The following is a 15894-nucleotide window of genomic DNA, read 5'->3' as shown; positions in this document are numbered from 1 at the left end:
GTGTGGACATGTTCTCATTTGGTTGTGTGTGTGTGTGTGTGTGTGTGGACATGTTCTCATCTGGTTGTGTGTGTGTGTGTGTGTGTGTGTGGACATGTTCTCATCTGGTTGTGTGTGTGTGTGTGTGTGTGGACATGTTCTCATCTGGTTCTCTGTGTGTGTGTGTGGACATGTTCTCATCTGGTTCTGTGTGTGTGTGTGGACATGTTCTCATCTGGTTCTCTGTGTGTGTGTGGACATGTTCTCATCTGGTTCTCTGTGTGTGTGTGTGGACATGTTCTCATCTGGTTCTGTGTGTGTGTGTGTGTGTGTGTGGACATGTTCTCATCTGGTTCTCTGTGTGTGTGTGTGTGTGTGGACATGTTCTCATCTGGTTCTCTGTGTGTGTGTGTGTGTGTGTGTGGACATGTTCTCATCTGGTTCTGTGTGTGTGTGTGTGGACATGTTCTCATCTGGTTCTGTGTGTGTGTGTGTGTGTGTGTGGACATGTTCTCATCTGGTTCTCTGTGTGTGTGTGTGTGTGTGGACATGTTCTCATCTGGTTCTCTGTGTGTGTGTGTGTGTGTGTGTGGACATGTTCTCATCTGGTTCTGTGTGTGTGTGTGTGTGTGGACATGTTCTCATCTGGTTCTCTGTGTGTGTGTGTGTGTGTGGACATGTTCTCATCTGGTTCTGTGTGTGTGTGTGGACATGTTCTCATCTGGTTCTCTGTGTGTGTGTGTGTGTGGACATGTTCTCATCTGGTTCTCTGTGTGTGTGTGTGTGTGGACATGTTCTCATTTGGTTGTGTGTGTGTGTGTGTGTGTGTGTGTGGACATGTTCTCATTTGGTTGTGTGTGTGTGTGTGTGTGTGTGTGTGGACATGTTCTCATCTGGTTCTCTGTGTGTGTGTGTGGACATGTTCTCATCTGGTTGTGTGTGTGTGTGTGTGGACATGTTCTCATCTGGTTCTCTGTGTGTGTGTGGACATGTTCTCATCTGGTTCTCTGTGTGTGTGTGTGTGTGTGGACATGTTCTCATCTGGTTCTCTGTGTGTGTGTGTGTGTGTGGACATGTTCTCATCTGGTTCTCTGTGTGTGTGTGTGTGTGGACATGTTCTCATCTGGTTCTCTGTGTGTGTGTGTGTGTGTGTGTGGACATGTTCTCATCTGGTTCTGTGTGTGTGTGTGGACATGTTCTCATCTGGTTCTGTGTGTGTGTGTGGACATGTTCTCATCTGGTTCTCTGTGTGTGTGTGTGTGTGTGTGTGGACATGTTCTCATCTGGTTCTCTGTGCGTGTGTGTGTGGACATGTTCTCATCTGGTTCTCTGTGTGTGTGTGTGTGTGTGTGTGTGTGGACATGTTCTCATCTGGTTCTCTGTGTGTGTGTGTGTGTGTGTGTGGACATGTTCTCATCTGGTTCTCTGTGCGTGTGTGTGTGTGGACATGTTCTCATCTGGTTCTCTGTGCGTGTGTGTGTGTGGACATGTTCTCATCTGGTTCTCTGTGCGTGTGTGTGTGTGGACATGTTCTCATCTGGTTCTCTGTGTGTGTGTGTGTGTGTGTGTGTGGACATGTTCTCATCTGGTTCTGTGTGTGTGTGTGTGGACATGTTCTCATCTGGTTCTCTGTGTGTGTGTGTGTGTGTGTGTGTGTGTGTGTGTGGACATGTTCTCATCTGGTTCTCTGTGTGTGTGTGTGTGGACATGTTCTCATCTGGTTCTCTGTGTGTGTGTGTGTGTGTGTGTGTGGACATGTTCTCATCTGGTTCTCTGTGTGTGTGTGTGTGTGTGTGTGTGTGTGTGGACATGTTCTCATCTGGTTCTGTGTGTGTGTGTGGACATGTTCTCATCTGGTTCTCTGTGTGTGTGTGTGTGGACATGTTCTCATCTGGTTCTGTGTGTGTGTGTGGACATGTTCTCATCTGGTTCTCTGTGTGTGTGTGTGGACATGTTCTCATCTGGTTCTCTGTGTGTGTGTGTGTGTGTGTGTGGACATGTTCTCATCTGGTTCTCTGTGTGTGTGTGTGTGTGTGTGGACATGTTCTCATCTGGTTCTGTGTGTGTGTGTGTGTGTGGACATGTTCTCATCTGGTTCTCTGTGTGTGTGTGTGTGGACATGTTCTCATCTGGTTGTGTGTGTGTGTGTGGACATGTTCTCATCTGGTTCTCTGTGTGTGTGTGTGTGTGTGTGTGTGGACATGTTCTCATCTGGTTCTCTGTGTGTGTGTGTGTGGACATGTTCTCATCTGGTTCTGTGTGTGTGTGTGTGTGGACATGTTCTCATCTGGTTCTGTGTGTGTGTGTGTGTGGACATGTTCTCATCTGGTTCTCTGTGTGTGTGTGTGTGGACATGTTCTCATCTGGTTCTGTGTGTGTGTGTGTGTGGACATGTTCTCATCTGGTTCTGTGTGTGTGTGTGTGTGGACATGTTCTCATCTGGTTCTCTGTGTGTGTGTGTGTGGACATGTTCTCATCTGGTTCTGTGTGTGTGTGTGGACATGTTCTCATCTGGTTGTGTGTGTGTGTGTGTGTGTGTGTGTGGAGACGTTCTCATCTGGTTCTGTGTGTGTGTGTGTGTGTGTGTGTGGACATGTTCTCATCTGGTTCTGTGTGTGTGTGTGTGGACATGTTCTCATCTGGTTGTGTGTGTGTGTGTGTGTGTGGAGACGTTCTCATCTGGTTGTGTGTGTGTGTGTGTGTGTGTGTGGAGACATGTTCTCATCTGGTTCTGTGTGTGTGTGTGGACATGTTCTCATCTGGTTGTGTGTGTGTGTGTGTGTGTGTGGAGACGTTCTCATCTGGTTCTCTGTGTGTGTGTGTGTGTGTGGACATGTTCTCATCTGGTTGTGTGTGTGTGTGTGTGTGTGTGGAGACGTTCTCATCTGGTTCTCTGTGTGTGTGTGTGTGGACATGTTCTCATCTGGTTCTGTGTGTGTGTGAACATGTTCTCATCTGGAGAGTCCAGACTCACATGGAAGGAGAGAGCAGGTGAGGGGCGGAGCCTGCGACCTGGAGCGTCACATCCTGTAAACCCGTCATGGCGGCAACACGGACCCTAGAGCACGAGGGGCAGAAAGAGTGAAAAGAGCCACTCCTGAAACTGGAACAAATACACCGACCCATTCACCGGCCACTTTATTAGATTATTTATCAGGTTTGATTCATGAATTGGTGAAATCAGCCAATCACATGGAAGCAATACTAGAGCTTCAGATAATGTTCACGGTAACAAACATCAGAATGTGGAAAATCTCACTGATCTCAGTCACTCTGATTCTTTGGCACGGTGGTGTGAAGAAAAGCACCTGTGGAAACGTGAAAGTGGGTGAGCTACAAGAGAAGAAGTTCACGTCAGGTTCAGCCGAGAACAGAGATCTGATGCTAGAGTGGACACAGACTCAGGGTGACGCTCAGATCAATGGACACGACCTGCTTCTGGATCATCAGGCTGATGGTGATGGTGGTGTGGAGAATGTTTTCTTGACACCATAATCACATCGCTGTGGACCAGGATCTCACAGAAAGGTTTCCAACACCGTGTGAACTTCATGCCATAGAGATCTGAGAGCGGTGCTAGAGCAATGGTGTTCCTAATAAAGTGGCCAGTCTATTAAAATATATTGTCGTTAACTTCCAAAACATTATGTTCATACACTATACTGCCAAAAGTTTTGGGACATCTGCATGCACATGAATGTAACATGGAGTTGACCCCACCCCTTTTTGCAGCTATAACAGTTTCAACTCTTCTGGGAAGACTTTCCACAACGTTTAGGAGTGTGTTTATGGGAATTTCTGACCGTTCCTGTAGAAGAAGCGCATTTATGAGGTCAGGCACTGATGTTGGTCGAGAAGGTCTGGCTCACAGTCTCTGTTCCAATTCATCCCAAAGGTGTTCTATCAGCTTGAGGTGCAGGACAGTCAAGTTCCTCCACACCAAACTCACTCATCCATGTCTTTATGGACCTTGCTTTGGTCACTGGTGTGCGGTCATGTTGGAACAGGAAGGGGTCATCCCCAAACTGTTCCCACAAAGAGCATGAAATTGTACAAAATGTCTTGGTATGAAGCTGAAGCATTAAGAGTTCCTTTCACTGGAACTAAGGGGTGGAGCCCAACCCCTGAAACACAACACCTGAATTCAGTGATTTGGAGGAGTGTCCCAAAACTTTTGGCAATCTAGTGTATAACTAGAACTAACCAAAGACTTTTGTTTATTTAATATAAATGGAATAAATTCTATTTAACGTGATTTTTTTCTTTGGCGTAGCGACAGAGTGACCGGCCGACTGACTGACCACACTTCAGCGTTCTTGAAATGTTTAGCCTATAAAAATCTGATGGGCAAAAATATAAATAATAAAAAATATTAAATTAATAATTAAAAAAAGAAAATAAAAAGCACAAAAGTGGAAGAATACATAAATAAATCAAAATTATTTTTCAAGAAATTATTTTTTAAAAAAGCAGTCAGTCATGTGCGGCTAGTTGTAATTATGCTAATTAGTGAAGAAAATAAATAGGTAAATAAACATACAAATAAATTAATAATAAATAATAAAATAAAATAAAAAATGGAAAGAAAAATAAAAAAATGATTGATTAGAATTATGGACAAATAAACAAAAATGACGTGAAAGTGAGCTCCTCTGACTGTTAAAGGTCTTAATGCCCAGGTGTGTGTGTGTGTGTGTGTGTGTGTGTGTGTGTTTTCTCTACAGCTCCAGTCCTCACCAGGAGCCCACATCTCCTCGGCTGTCGGAGGTGTAATCGTTCATGCACTCCAGCAGAGCTTCATACACTCCTCTCACGTTTCCCTCACACACCGCGCTGTCTGGACTGGCCTGGGCACACACTCCTACGGTTACACACACCCTGAGAAACAGACACACACACACACACGGACACACACACGGACACAGGCTTAGACAGAGCAGACAGACGGTGATGCATCACACAGAGAAATCGTGTATTTCAGGTCAGGCAGGTACGAGCCCCAGACGTTAATCTGTGTTTGCTCTTCACAAGCTCGGGCGAAGAGCCGTCACCGGACCACACAGGAGGAGAGAAAAGAAAAGAAAAGAGGGAGGAGAGGAGAGGAAAGGAGGAGTAGGGAGAGAGGGAAGGATTAGGAAGGAAGGGTAAGGTGAGGAGAAGAGAGGAAATGGGAGCAGAGGAAAATGGAGAAATGTGTGAGAGGACAAGAAAAGATGGAGAGAGAGAAGACGAGACAAAGTAAAGGAAAGAAAGCGATTAAAGGGAGGAGAAAGGAGGAAAGAATAGAAGGGAAGAAGGTGATGGAGGACAGGAGAGAAAGAGAAGTAAAGAGAGAAATAAGGGAAGAAATGGAAAAGAGGAAGGTGAAGAAAGAAGGAAAGAAAGAAGGAGGAAAGAGGAGAAAGGAAGAAGAAGAGGATAAGAGGAGACAGGGACAGAGATAGACAGATGGATAGAGAGGTGGATAAAGGGACAGGCATGAAAGACAGAACAGGCCGATCTCCAGATGGACCTACAGACAGACAGATGGAGAGAAAGTTCGACAGACAGATCGAACGTTGGACCTACAATCAGATCTTTAAGAAAGAAAGAAGGACCGATAGAAGGAGAGGATAAGAGAAGGATGGTGGAGATGAAATAAAAAAGGAGAGGAACAGAGGAGGAAAGAGCAGGGAGACTCACCGAGCCAGAGCCGAGGCAGCGTCTCTCCTGGCCTCCAGAAAACCCTGTTCCTTCTGTGTGATTCTGCAGGCTTCCTGAAGGCCATCTAACACCTGAACACACACACACAGACACACACACACAAACACACAACATGGTGAAAAATGAAGCAGTACCATTGGTTCTGTTAGTGCCTGTCCCCTTCGAGGTTCTTACCTGCTGCAGTTTGTTGCGGATCATGAAGTCCGGAAGAGAACCCAAAGCTAACGCACAGCCACAGCGCATCTGAACATCAGAACTCTTCAGACCTTTTAAATACCGACTGATCAACTGTTCTGTACACACACACACACACACACACACACACATACATACACACACACATACATACACACACACATACATAGAGAAAGATGAAAGGGTAATGTCTACCTGGAATAACACCGTTGTTTGCATGTAATAGAACTGAATCTTATTGTATGAACTGAATCTTTTCCTCTGAGTCAATTTTAATGAGTCAAATTCAGTCTGCCAACTTCAAGTGAATCGGCTCCGAAGAGTCAACTTCACCAAATTCAGGTGAAGATTCAGGTCAGAGTCAAACTCAGTGTGACTGAATGAATAAAAGAATGAATGAATATATAAATAAATAAAAGAATGAATGAATGAATCAGCTTTATGACAGCTTCAGAGAATCACCTTTACTGAGTTTAAAATGACAAACAACTAAGTTTTATCCACTCATTAATAAATTGCTTTGAATCAACTTCAATTGAATCAGCTCCACTGAGTCACTTTTACTGAGTCACCTGCAGTAAATCAGCTCAAATGAATCAATCTTATCTCATGAATCAAATTCAGCCCAGAAGAGCAAATCTGTTTACACACGTACACAAATGTTCACTCTCTCTCTCTCTCTCACTCACACACCTGCAAATGGTGGAATTATTCCATGTCAATCTACTTCCATAAAAATAGGGTTATTATTTTTGATGATTTTGAGATTTTCTCACTTTATAGATAAATCTTGCAGCCGAATATGCAGAGCCATGATGTGATTCTTATACTTACTGATCTTTAAATCAATAAAGAAATCCAAACCATTTCAAACTTTTATATATAGAGTGTATAAAAACATGTGTGTGTGTGTCACATGCCTGACTCTAATCATGTGTGTATGATGTGTGATACAGACAGAGAGACAGACAGGGACAGAGAAACTGACAGACAGACAGGTGAACAGACAGACCATCTAACTGACAGACAAACAGACAGATGGACAGAGAAGACAGACGAACAGAGAAGACGGACAGGCAGACGGACAGAGAAGAAAGACAGACAGATAGACGGTCAGACAGACAGAAAGGTGGACAGAGAAATTGACAAATAGACAGACAGAGAGACAGGTGGACAGAGAAACTGACAGAGAGACAAACAGACAGGTGGACAGAGAAATCCAAACCATTTCAAACGTTTATATATAGAATGTATAAAACCATCTGTGTGTGTGTCACATGCCTGGCTCTAATCATGTGTGTATGATGTGTGTACAAGGCTTTATGTACCCTGCATGTGTGTGTCTGCCAGTCCGGGCTGGATCTGATAATACTGCTGACACAGAGCCGCCAGAGCCGAGACCGCTGCCTCCTACACAGAGAACACACACACACACACAGAGAGAGATTAAAAACACCACCACTACCAACAGAGCAGATCAGACTGATCAAGTGTGTGTGTGTGTGTGTGTGTGCGTGTGTGTGTGATGATGACCTGGATGCTCTGCTTGGCGTTCAGACTGTCATCTATGAGCGACTGCCAGCCGTCTGTAACACAGTGACTCACATTAGTGAAAACATCATCATCATCTTCTGCATCACATTCAGGCATAAGCTTATTCACTATACCTGAGGCATGAACACCAACATGACACCAGACAGACAGACAGACAGACAGACAGACACACATACCAACTGATTGACAGACAGATAGACAGACAGGTGGAAAGAGAAATTGACAGACAGACAGGTGGACAGAAAAATTGACAGACAGAAAGGTGGACAGAGAAACTGACAGACAGACAGAGAGGTGGACAGAGCAACAGACAGACGGGCAAAGAAATTGACAGACAGACAGACAGACAGACGGGCAGAGAAACTGACAGACAACAGGACCCAGAGATGGACAGAAATATCGACAGATGGACCAACAGACAGACAGACAAGCAGATCAACAGACCAACAAACATATAGACAGGTCAAACGTTGGACCTACAGAGACAGACAGACAGACAGACAGACAGCAACAGCGAACAATGGACCTACAGACAGACAGACAGTAAGATTGAACATTAAGCCTACAGACAGACAGATCGAGAGACAGACAGCTTATCAGATTTACAGACGGACCAACAGACAACGACAGATGGACAGAAGGATAAACAAAGCACCAGACTAACAGAAGAATGGATGGATGGACAGATAACAGAGAGATGAACAGACAGATAGACTGATAAACACACAGACAGGTACTGTAACTTACTGATGACCGGGTCGTCCTTAAAAGGCATTCTGGAGAGTGAGAGTTTCTCAATGAGGAGACACACTGCACAGAGGAGGAAGAGGAAGATGAGGAAAAGGAGAAAGAAGAGGAAGATGAGGAAAAGGAGAAAGAAGAGGTAGAGGAAGAGGAGAGAGAAGAGGGAGAAGAGGAGGAAGAAGAGTGAGTAGAAGAGGAAGAGGAAGGTGAAGAGGGAGAAGAGGAGGAAGAGGAGGGAGAAGAGGAAGAAGAGGAGAAAGAGGAAGATGAGGGAGAAGAGGAAGAAGAGGAGAAAGAGGAAGATGAGGGAGAAGAGGATGAAGAAGAGAAGGGAGAAAAGGAGGACGAGGGGAAGAGGAGGGAGAAGAGAGATTGTCAGTGTTATAACCCAAATCTTCTCTGTATATCAAACTTCCATAATTATTAAACACATTTTCAAGTATTCGTATGTTTGTTATTATTATTCATGTGTGTGTGTGTGAGTGTGTATGCGTGTGTAAGCGTGTGCGTGTGTGTGTGTAAGCGTGTGTGTGTGTAAGCGTGTGCGTGTGTGTGTTTTTCCGAAAGCATTTCTACAGGTTTGTGTTAGAAGTGAGTTAGAAACACAGAGCTTAAGGAGTAAAAGATGATTTCTTATTTTACCTGCAGGTCTCATCAACTCTCCACCAAACCCCCTGAGGAGAGACACAGAGAATCATAATCATAATAATAATAATAATAATAATAATAATAATAATAATAATAATAATAACAACAACAACAACAACAACAACAACAACAACAACAATAAAGTGTGTGTGTGTTTACGTGCACTCACCTGTACTGCTTCCTGTTTGAGAGCTGTGAGGAGGAAGCAGAAAAAAGTTCAAATTTCAGATATGAGTGAATTGTTTCAGACGCCGAAAGGAAGGAAGGAAGGAAGGAAGGAGGGAAGGAAGGAAAGAAGGAAGAAAGGAACGAAGGAGAGAGAGAAGGAAGGAAGAAAGAACAAGGGAAGGAGAGAGAAGGAAGAAAGGAAGGAAGGAAGGAAGGAAGGAAGGAAGGAAGGAAGGAAGGAAGGAAGTTTTCCTGACCGTTTGATGAATGGCTTTGAGACCCTCGATGGATTCTGAAGACAGGAAGTCAGTGACTGGTCTGGAAAAAAAATATATATATAGATACATATTTATCACAGTGATGTGTAATAAAATGAGGACCACATCGTCCATCATCATCATCATCATCATCATCATCACCATCATCGCATGATAAAACTGTACCACAGTTTATTCAAATGAAACACACACAATCCTGACAGACCATCACTTCCTGTTAGGACACTTTACACCACAGCGCTGAGGAATTCCGGACTGGACAGATGATGATGTTTTAATTCACTCAGTATTACAGCTTCAAATCCACTCAATTTAAAATGTTATCGTTTCTATAGTAACACCTTGTTGCCAGAGACCCGTCACGGCGGACATTCCATGTAAACATGAATGTATGAAGACGGATGGCAGGAAAAAGAGGAAGAGCTAGAGGAAGGCCGAGGAAGAGGTGGATGGACATGATGATGGAAGACATGCAGGTGATGGAGGAATGTGCAGAGGACAGAGCGAGATGGAGAACAGAATAAGCCAGAAGAAGAAGAAGAAGAACAGTGTATCATCTAGTGGAAGGAAGGAAGGAAGGGAGGGAAAGAAAGAAAGAAAGAAAGAAAGAAAGGTTATGTTAATAAGTGAGTAATGTGAGTGTTTATAAGCAGGTGTAGACAGCAGAAGATGAACCTGTCAGCAGTGAAGGCTCCTGAGATTTAATATAAGATACTTTAGTGGTGTTTGTCTGGAACACACCTGAAGACGAGGTGTGGAGGTTCGAGTGTCTGTTTAACTAACACACCTTCACTCTAAACCTCCTGCTGGTTCCCTCCTTCACTAACCTCTCTCATTATTTCACCTACTTCCTCATGTAAAGAGCAGGGTGAAGAGATCTCACAACCTCTCTTTAGGAAGGTAGAAAGGAAGGAAAGGAAGGAAGGAAGGAAGAAAGGAAGGAAGGGTGTGTGTGTCTGTGTGTGCACGCGATTGTTGGTGTGTGTGTGTGAGAGTGTGTGTGTGTGTGAGTGCACGAGTGTAGGTGTGTTTGTATGTTTGTGTGTGTGAGTGAGTGTATGTGTGTGTGAGTGTAAGTGTGCGTGTGTGAGAGAGTGTGTGTGTAGGTGTGTGTTTATGTTTGTGTGTGTGTGAGTGTAAGTGTGCGTGTGTGAGAGAGTGTGTGTGTAGATGTGTGTTTATGTTTGTGTATGTATGTGTGTGTGCGCGCGCGAGTGTAGGTGTGTGTGTATGTTTGTGTGTGTGTGAGTGAGTGTATGTGTGCGTGTGTGAGAGAGAGTGTGTGTAGAGGTGTGTGTGTGTGTTTATTTCTGTTCACGTGGTGTGACTGCACGTGGAGCAGATCTCGCTGCTCATGTATTCCTCAGTTCTAACTAATCACCTCTCTATCACCATGAAAGGTTTCCATGCTGAGGGGCGTGGCCTATTCCAGGATGACTCCACCCAACCCTTCCACCAGTGATCATGAGTCAGCTTACTAACACATTTAACCAGTTTCCTTTAATTCGTCAAACGAAATCCAAATCCACGCCTCGACTCGTTTATCACCGCCTCGGCCCGTGACATGCTGCGTCGCATCGAAATTAAACCATTAATCGCAATTAGGAGGAGAATAAGGGGCAGGGAAAAGGGGGCGGGGCTTCACCTGTCACTCTGAGCGGCGAGTTTATAGAGGGCGTGTGTGATCTCGGCACAGGCTAATATCGCTCCGTGGCGACCTTGCATGTCCATCCCTGTTGCCATCGGCAACAGCTGTGGAAGAACTGAAAGAGGAGGGAAAAAATCATCATCATCATCTTCATCATCACAGACGACAAGAGCAGACAAGTCTCATTACAAAAAATATTTAAAAGAAAGAAAGGAGGGAAGGAGAAAAAAAGGGGAAAGAAAGGAAGAGAAAAAGGCAAAGAGAAAGAAAGAAAGGAAGGAAGGAAGGAAGGAAGGAAGGAAGGAAGGAAGGAAGGAAGGAAAAAAGAAAGGAAGGAAGGAAGGAAGGAAGGAAGGAAGGAAGGAAGGAAGGAAGAACGAAAGAAAGAAAGAAAGAACTCTGGTTTAAATCCAGATCCGAATCCGTGAGACGTTTTCCAAGATCATCACCTGTGTTGGTCATATAATCCGGAGCCTGAGGTGTGAGGTTGTGCAGCGCTCTGGAGGCCAGCTCTCGGATCGCCCTGAACACACACACACACACACACAGTGTTAAAAAAGCTCAGCGGCGTTTCCCTCACAGCTGGACACAGTGGAGATGGAGATGTTCTCCTCCTGGTTCTTACCCGTCCCAGTGGTTGATCTTCCTGGTCAGCAGGTGGTCAATCATGGGCGTGGTGTACTCCTCAAACCCTGCGACATACACACTGAGAGAAGAGACACAACACCATGGAGACAGGGATGTTACTTAGAGAAAAGCTCCACAGTTATCCACACACACACACACACACTCTGTTATACTGATGTGTTTATTCATTCCTAATCAGGATTCTGCTTAAAGTGTGAATCAACTCTCAGGGGGACATGGTGTTAATAAACAACAACAAACAAACAAACAAACCTTCTTAAAATAAGCCAGATACATCAATATGAATCCTTCCTTCATGCCCTCATTTAATTCTCTTCCTTCCTTCATTCTTCCAGTCCTTCAATTCCTTTCTTCCCTTTTACCTTCCATCTTTCCTTCCTGCTCTCAATTATTCCTTCCTTTCTCTTCTTTCCTTCCCTTCCTTCCTTCCCTCTCTTCATTTCCTTCCCTTCTTCTTTCCCTCGGGAAGTGCATCGATGACGTGACCGTCTCCAAGACCATCACCACACGCTCTAACCAGAAGCCGTGGATGACTGCAATAGTGCGTGCTCTCCTGAGGTCAAGAGACTCCGCCTTCAGAGCAGGGGACAGGGCAGCCTTAAAAACAGTGAGGGCCAAACTGTCCTGAGCCATCAGAGAAGTGAAGCGCGCACACGCCCAGAGAATCCACGGCCACATCCAGGACAGTGGAGACTCCCAGGGCATGAGGCAGGGCATTCAGGCGATCACGAACTACAGGACAACTTCACCTGCCTGTGACAGTGACGCCTCCCTCCCAGACGTGCTGAACGACTTCTACACTCGGTTTGAGGTACAGAACAACACAACAGCGAGGAAGACCATCCCTCCTCCAAATGACCAGGTGCTTTGTCTCACCACGGATGACGTGAAGAGAACTCTATGCAGAGTTAACCCACGGAAGTCTACTGGACCAGACAACATTCCGGGCAGAATTCTCCCCAGACCCCAGTCCGGATCGGGCACATCGGATCGGGACAGCATCTCCAGCACCACCACACTGAGCACTGGAGCTCCTCAGGGCTGTGTGCTCAGTCCACTGCTGTTCACTCTGCTGACTCATGACTGTGCAGCAATGCACAGCTCCAACCACATCATCAAGTTCGCCAATGACACGACCGTGGTGGGTCTCATCAGCAAGAACAATTAGTCAAGCACACAGAGAGGAGGTGCAGCAGCTAACAGCATAGTGTAGAGCCAACAACCTGTCTCTGAACATCGACAAAACTAAAGAGATGGTTGTTGACTTCAGGAGAGCACAGAGTGACCACTCTCCGCTGTTCATCGACGGATCCTCTGGGGAGATCGTCAAGAGCACCAAATTCCTTGGTGTTCATCTGGCAGAGAACTTCACCTGGTCACTCAACACCAGCTCCATCACCAAGAAAGCCCAGCAGCGCCTCTACTTCCTGAGGAGGCTGAGGAAAGCCCATCTCCCTCCCCCCATCCTGACTGTGTTCTACAGAGGGACCATCGAGAGCGTCCTGAGCAGCTGCATCACTGCCTGGTTTGGGAACTGCACCGTCTCGGATCACAAGACCCTTCAGCAGATAGTGAGGACAGCTGAGAAGATTGGAGTCTCTCTCCCCTCCATCACGGATATTTACACTGCACGCTGCATCCGCAAAGCAAACAGCATTGTGGATGACCCCACACACCCCTCACACACACTCTTACACACCCCACACACCCCTCACACACACTCTTACACACCCCACACACCCCTCACACACACTCTTCACCCTTCTGCCATCTGTAAAGAGGTACCGGAGCATTCGGGCCTCACAACTAGACTGTGTAACAGTTTCTTTCCTCAAGCCATCAGGCTCCTCAACACCCAGTACTGAACTGTACAAAACTCTCTCTCACACACACACACTCTCTCTCTCACCTGTGTGGACACACACACATAACTTCAATACTTATTGCACTACCTCAACCCTTGTGTTTATTACATCTGCTGCTATATTTGTATTTATTTCTATTTTGCACTACCTCAACCGCTGCTATTGTATTTTTGCACAATACATGTTGTCAGGTCTCAAAGTTGTACATCATCTCATTTTATTTCATTTCATCTACATTTCATTGCACATGTTCTTTTTCTTTTTTCGGCTCTAAGTGTCCTGTGATTTTGTGTCATCTTTTTTGTACTTATTGTTTTGTAAGTCTTATTGTCTTGTCATTGTTCTGTTTGTACCTAGCTGCACACTTTGCACTTTATGTGGCTTGGACAATTTTATGTTGTATGTTTCTGTAGCACCAGGTCCTGGAGAAGCGTTGTTTCATTTCACTATGTACTGCGTCAGATATATGGGGTTGAAATGACAATAAAGCTTCTTGAATCTTGTATCCCTCCCCTCATTTCCTTCCATTTCCTCCTTCCTTCCCTTTCCTTTCATTTCCTTCCCTCCCTCACTCCCTCCATTTTCTTCCCTTCCTCCCTCCATTTCCTTCCTACCCTCCCTCCATTTCCTTCCTTTTTTCCCTTCCTACCCTCCCTCCATTTCCTTCCTTTCCTTCCCTCCCTCCCCTCATTTCCTTCCTTTCCATTTCTTCCTTACTTCCCTGTCATTTCCTTCCCTCCCTCACTCCCTTCATTTCCTTTCCTTCCCTCCCTCCATTTCCTTCCTTCCCTCCCTCCATCCATTTCCTTCCTTCCCTCCCTCCCTCCATTTCCTTCCTTTTTTCCTTCCTTCCCTCCCTCCATTTCCTTGGTTCCTTCCTTTTTTCCTTCTTTCCCTCCCTCCACTTCCTTCCTTCTCTCCCTCCATCCATTTCCTTCCTTCCCTTCCATTCTTCCTTCCCTCCCTCCCTCCATTTCCTTCCTTTTTTCCTTCCTTCCCTCCCTCCATTTCCTTCCTTCCTTCCCTTCCTCCCTCCATTTCTTTCCTTCCTTCCCTTCCTCCATTTCCTTTCCTTCCCTCCCTCCATTTCCTTCCTTTTTTCCTTCCTACTCTCCCTCCATTTCCTTCCTTTCCTTCCCTCCCTCCATTTCCTTGCTTCTTTCCTTTTTTCCTTTCTTCACTCCCTCCATTTCCTTCCTTCCCTTCCTCCACTTCCTTCCTATCATTTCCTTCCCTTCCTCCCTTCCCTCCTTTCTTTCTTTCGACTCTCTGCAGCAAGACACAATTCAAATGAATTCTCCAGGACAACTAAATCCTAAATACTTAAAAATAAATGAATAAATCAATAAACCAACAAACAAATTAACAAATAAATAAAAACAAATATTTCATGTTAATTAATTGATGACATAGTTGCAAATAAAATAAAAATGTAAAAAAAAAAAATACATAAATACATAAAATGCAATTTAAAAAATAAATTAAATTAAAAGAAATAAAAAAAAAATAAAGAAGAAGAAAAGAAATGTAGCCGACAGGACAGACAGAGCAGATGAGGAAGTTTCCCAGCGTAATAAACAAGTGTTACGTCTTTAACTAGTATTTTTCCATGCTGCTGTTTATCCTCATGAGCTTCTTTTGTTTTTTATTATATATACACACAAATTCCTAACATGCCAGGTTAAGGTGTTCACAGCCTCCTATTCATGCTTCACCTCAACGTTATATTCAAACCCAAGCAGCAGAGACGGCACCCGGCGTTGATGGGAATGACCCATCCAGCGGCTAGGAAGCTACTCTGGATATCGTTTTATCTTAAAAATGTTGCGCGGTGGTTCGGCGGTGAAGATCAGGATTAGCGATTAAGACTACTTCGCTCCTCGAGGCTAGAATTTTCCACATTGTTGGTGTCATGAGCCGAAGAGGCAGGCTCGGTGACTCGCCCGGTGGCATTTTACCCCGAGGGAGGACAGAACCTGCCCTTCAACCTCCGGCTCCTGTATGTAAATCAGCAGGCGAGTCTTTCATCTCTGCCCCTCCCCCGAGATGGTAACATGCCACGCGCTATTCACGCAAGAATGCGGCGATCCGATGGCGAACGCTCCAAGCGCCACGGCGATCTGATCTGATCGTAACCGCGCGTCGGAATGCATCTGGAGGCCAGAAAGTACGCAGGAATGATGCTTAGGGATGCTTTAAAGGGATTTAAATCTTCACATTCACACCACTTTGTATACGCTGGTGTGTTGCTAGGCGACACTCATGTCCATGGCTGTTATCTCCAAACAACAATCAGATCAGCGTGGAGATCTCGGGTCATCTCACTCTGAGCTGATACTAAAGCTGATACAATACCAAGGAAAAAAGACCTCCTTTCTTCTCTTCTCGTCTAGTCTCTTCTCTTCTTGTCTTGCCTCTTCTTTTTGTGTCTCTTCTTGTCTCATCTCTTCTCTTCTCTCATCTC

The 15894-nt window shown here is 45.1% G+C and overlaps 1 protein-coding gene across 1 annotated transcript in view; it reads right to left on the bottom strand.

Annotated features, from left to right (window-relative positions):
* tbcd (tubulin folding cofactor D) overlaps positions 1-15894 on the bottom strand; it is a 59603-nt gene that overhangs the window by 12506 nt on the left and 31203 nt on the right. Inside the window, exons 18-30 of the mRNA XM_058377597.1 lie at positions 11543-11623; positions 11367-11440; positions 10915-11032; positions 9249-9309; positions 8993-9015; positions 8818-8849; positions 8179-8241; positions 7411-7463; positions 7206-7287; positions 5857-5975; positions 5662-5753; positions 4717-4857; positions 2954-3037 (exon numbers count right to left, since the gene is read on the bottom strand). Coding sequence (XP_058233580.1) covers positions 2954-3037; positions 4717-4857; positions 5662-5753; positions 5857-5975; positions 7206-7287; positions 7411-7463; positions 8179-8241; positions 8818-8849; positions 8993-9015; positions 9249-9309; positions 10915-11032; positions 11367-11440; positions 11543-11623 — 1023 coding nt within the window. The remainder of the gene's footprint in view (positions 1-2953; positions 3038-4716; positions 4858-5661; positions 5754-5856; positions 5976-7205; positions 7288-7410; positions 7464-8178; positions 8242-8817; positions 8850-8992; positions 9016-9248; positions 9310-10914; positions 11033-11366; positions 11441-11542; positions 11624-15894) is intronic.

The sequence above is a fragment of the Hemibagrus wyckioides genome, linkage group LG24 (assembly GCF_019097595.1).
Source record: "Hemibagrus wyckioides isolate EC202008001 linkage group LG24, SWU_Hwy_1.0, whole genome shotgun sequence".
NCBI lineage: Eukaryota > Metazoa > Chordata > Actinopteri > Siluriformes > Bagridae > Hemibagrus > Hemibagrus wyckioides.
Note: the sequence above shows the minus strand (reverse complement) of the source record. Positions and strands in the feature narration are given on the sequence as shown.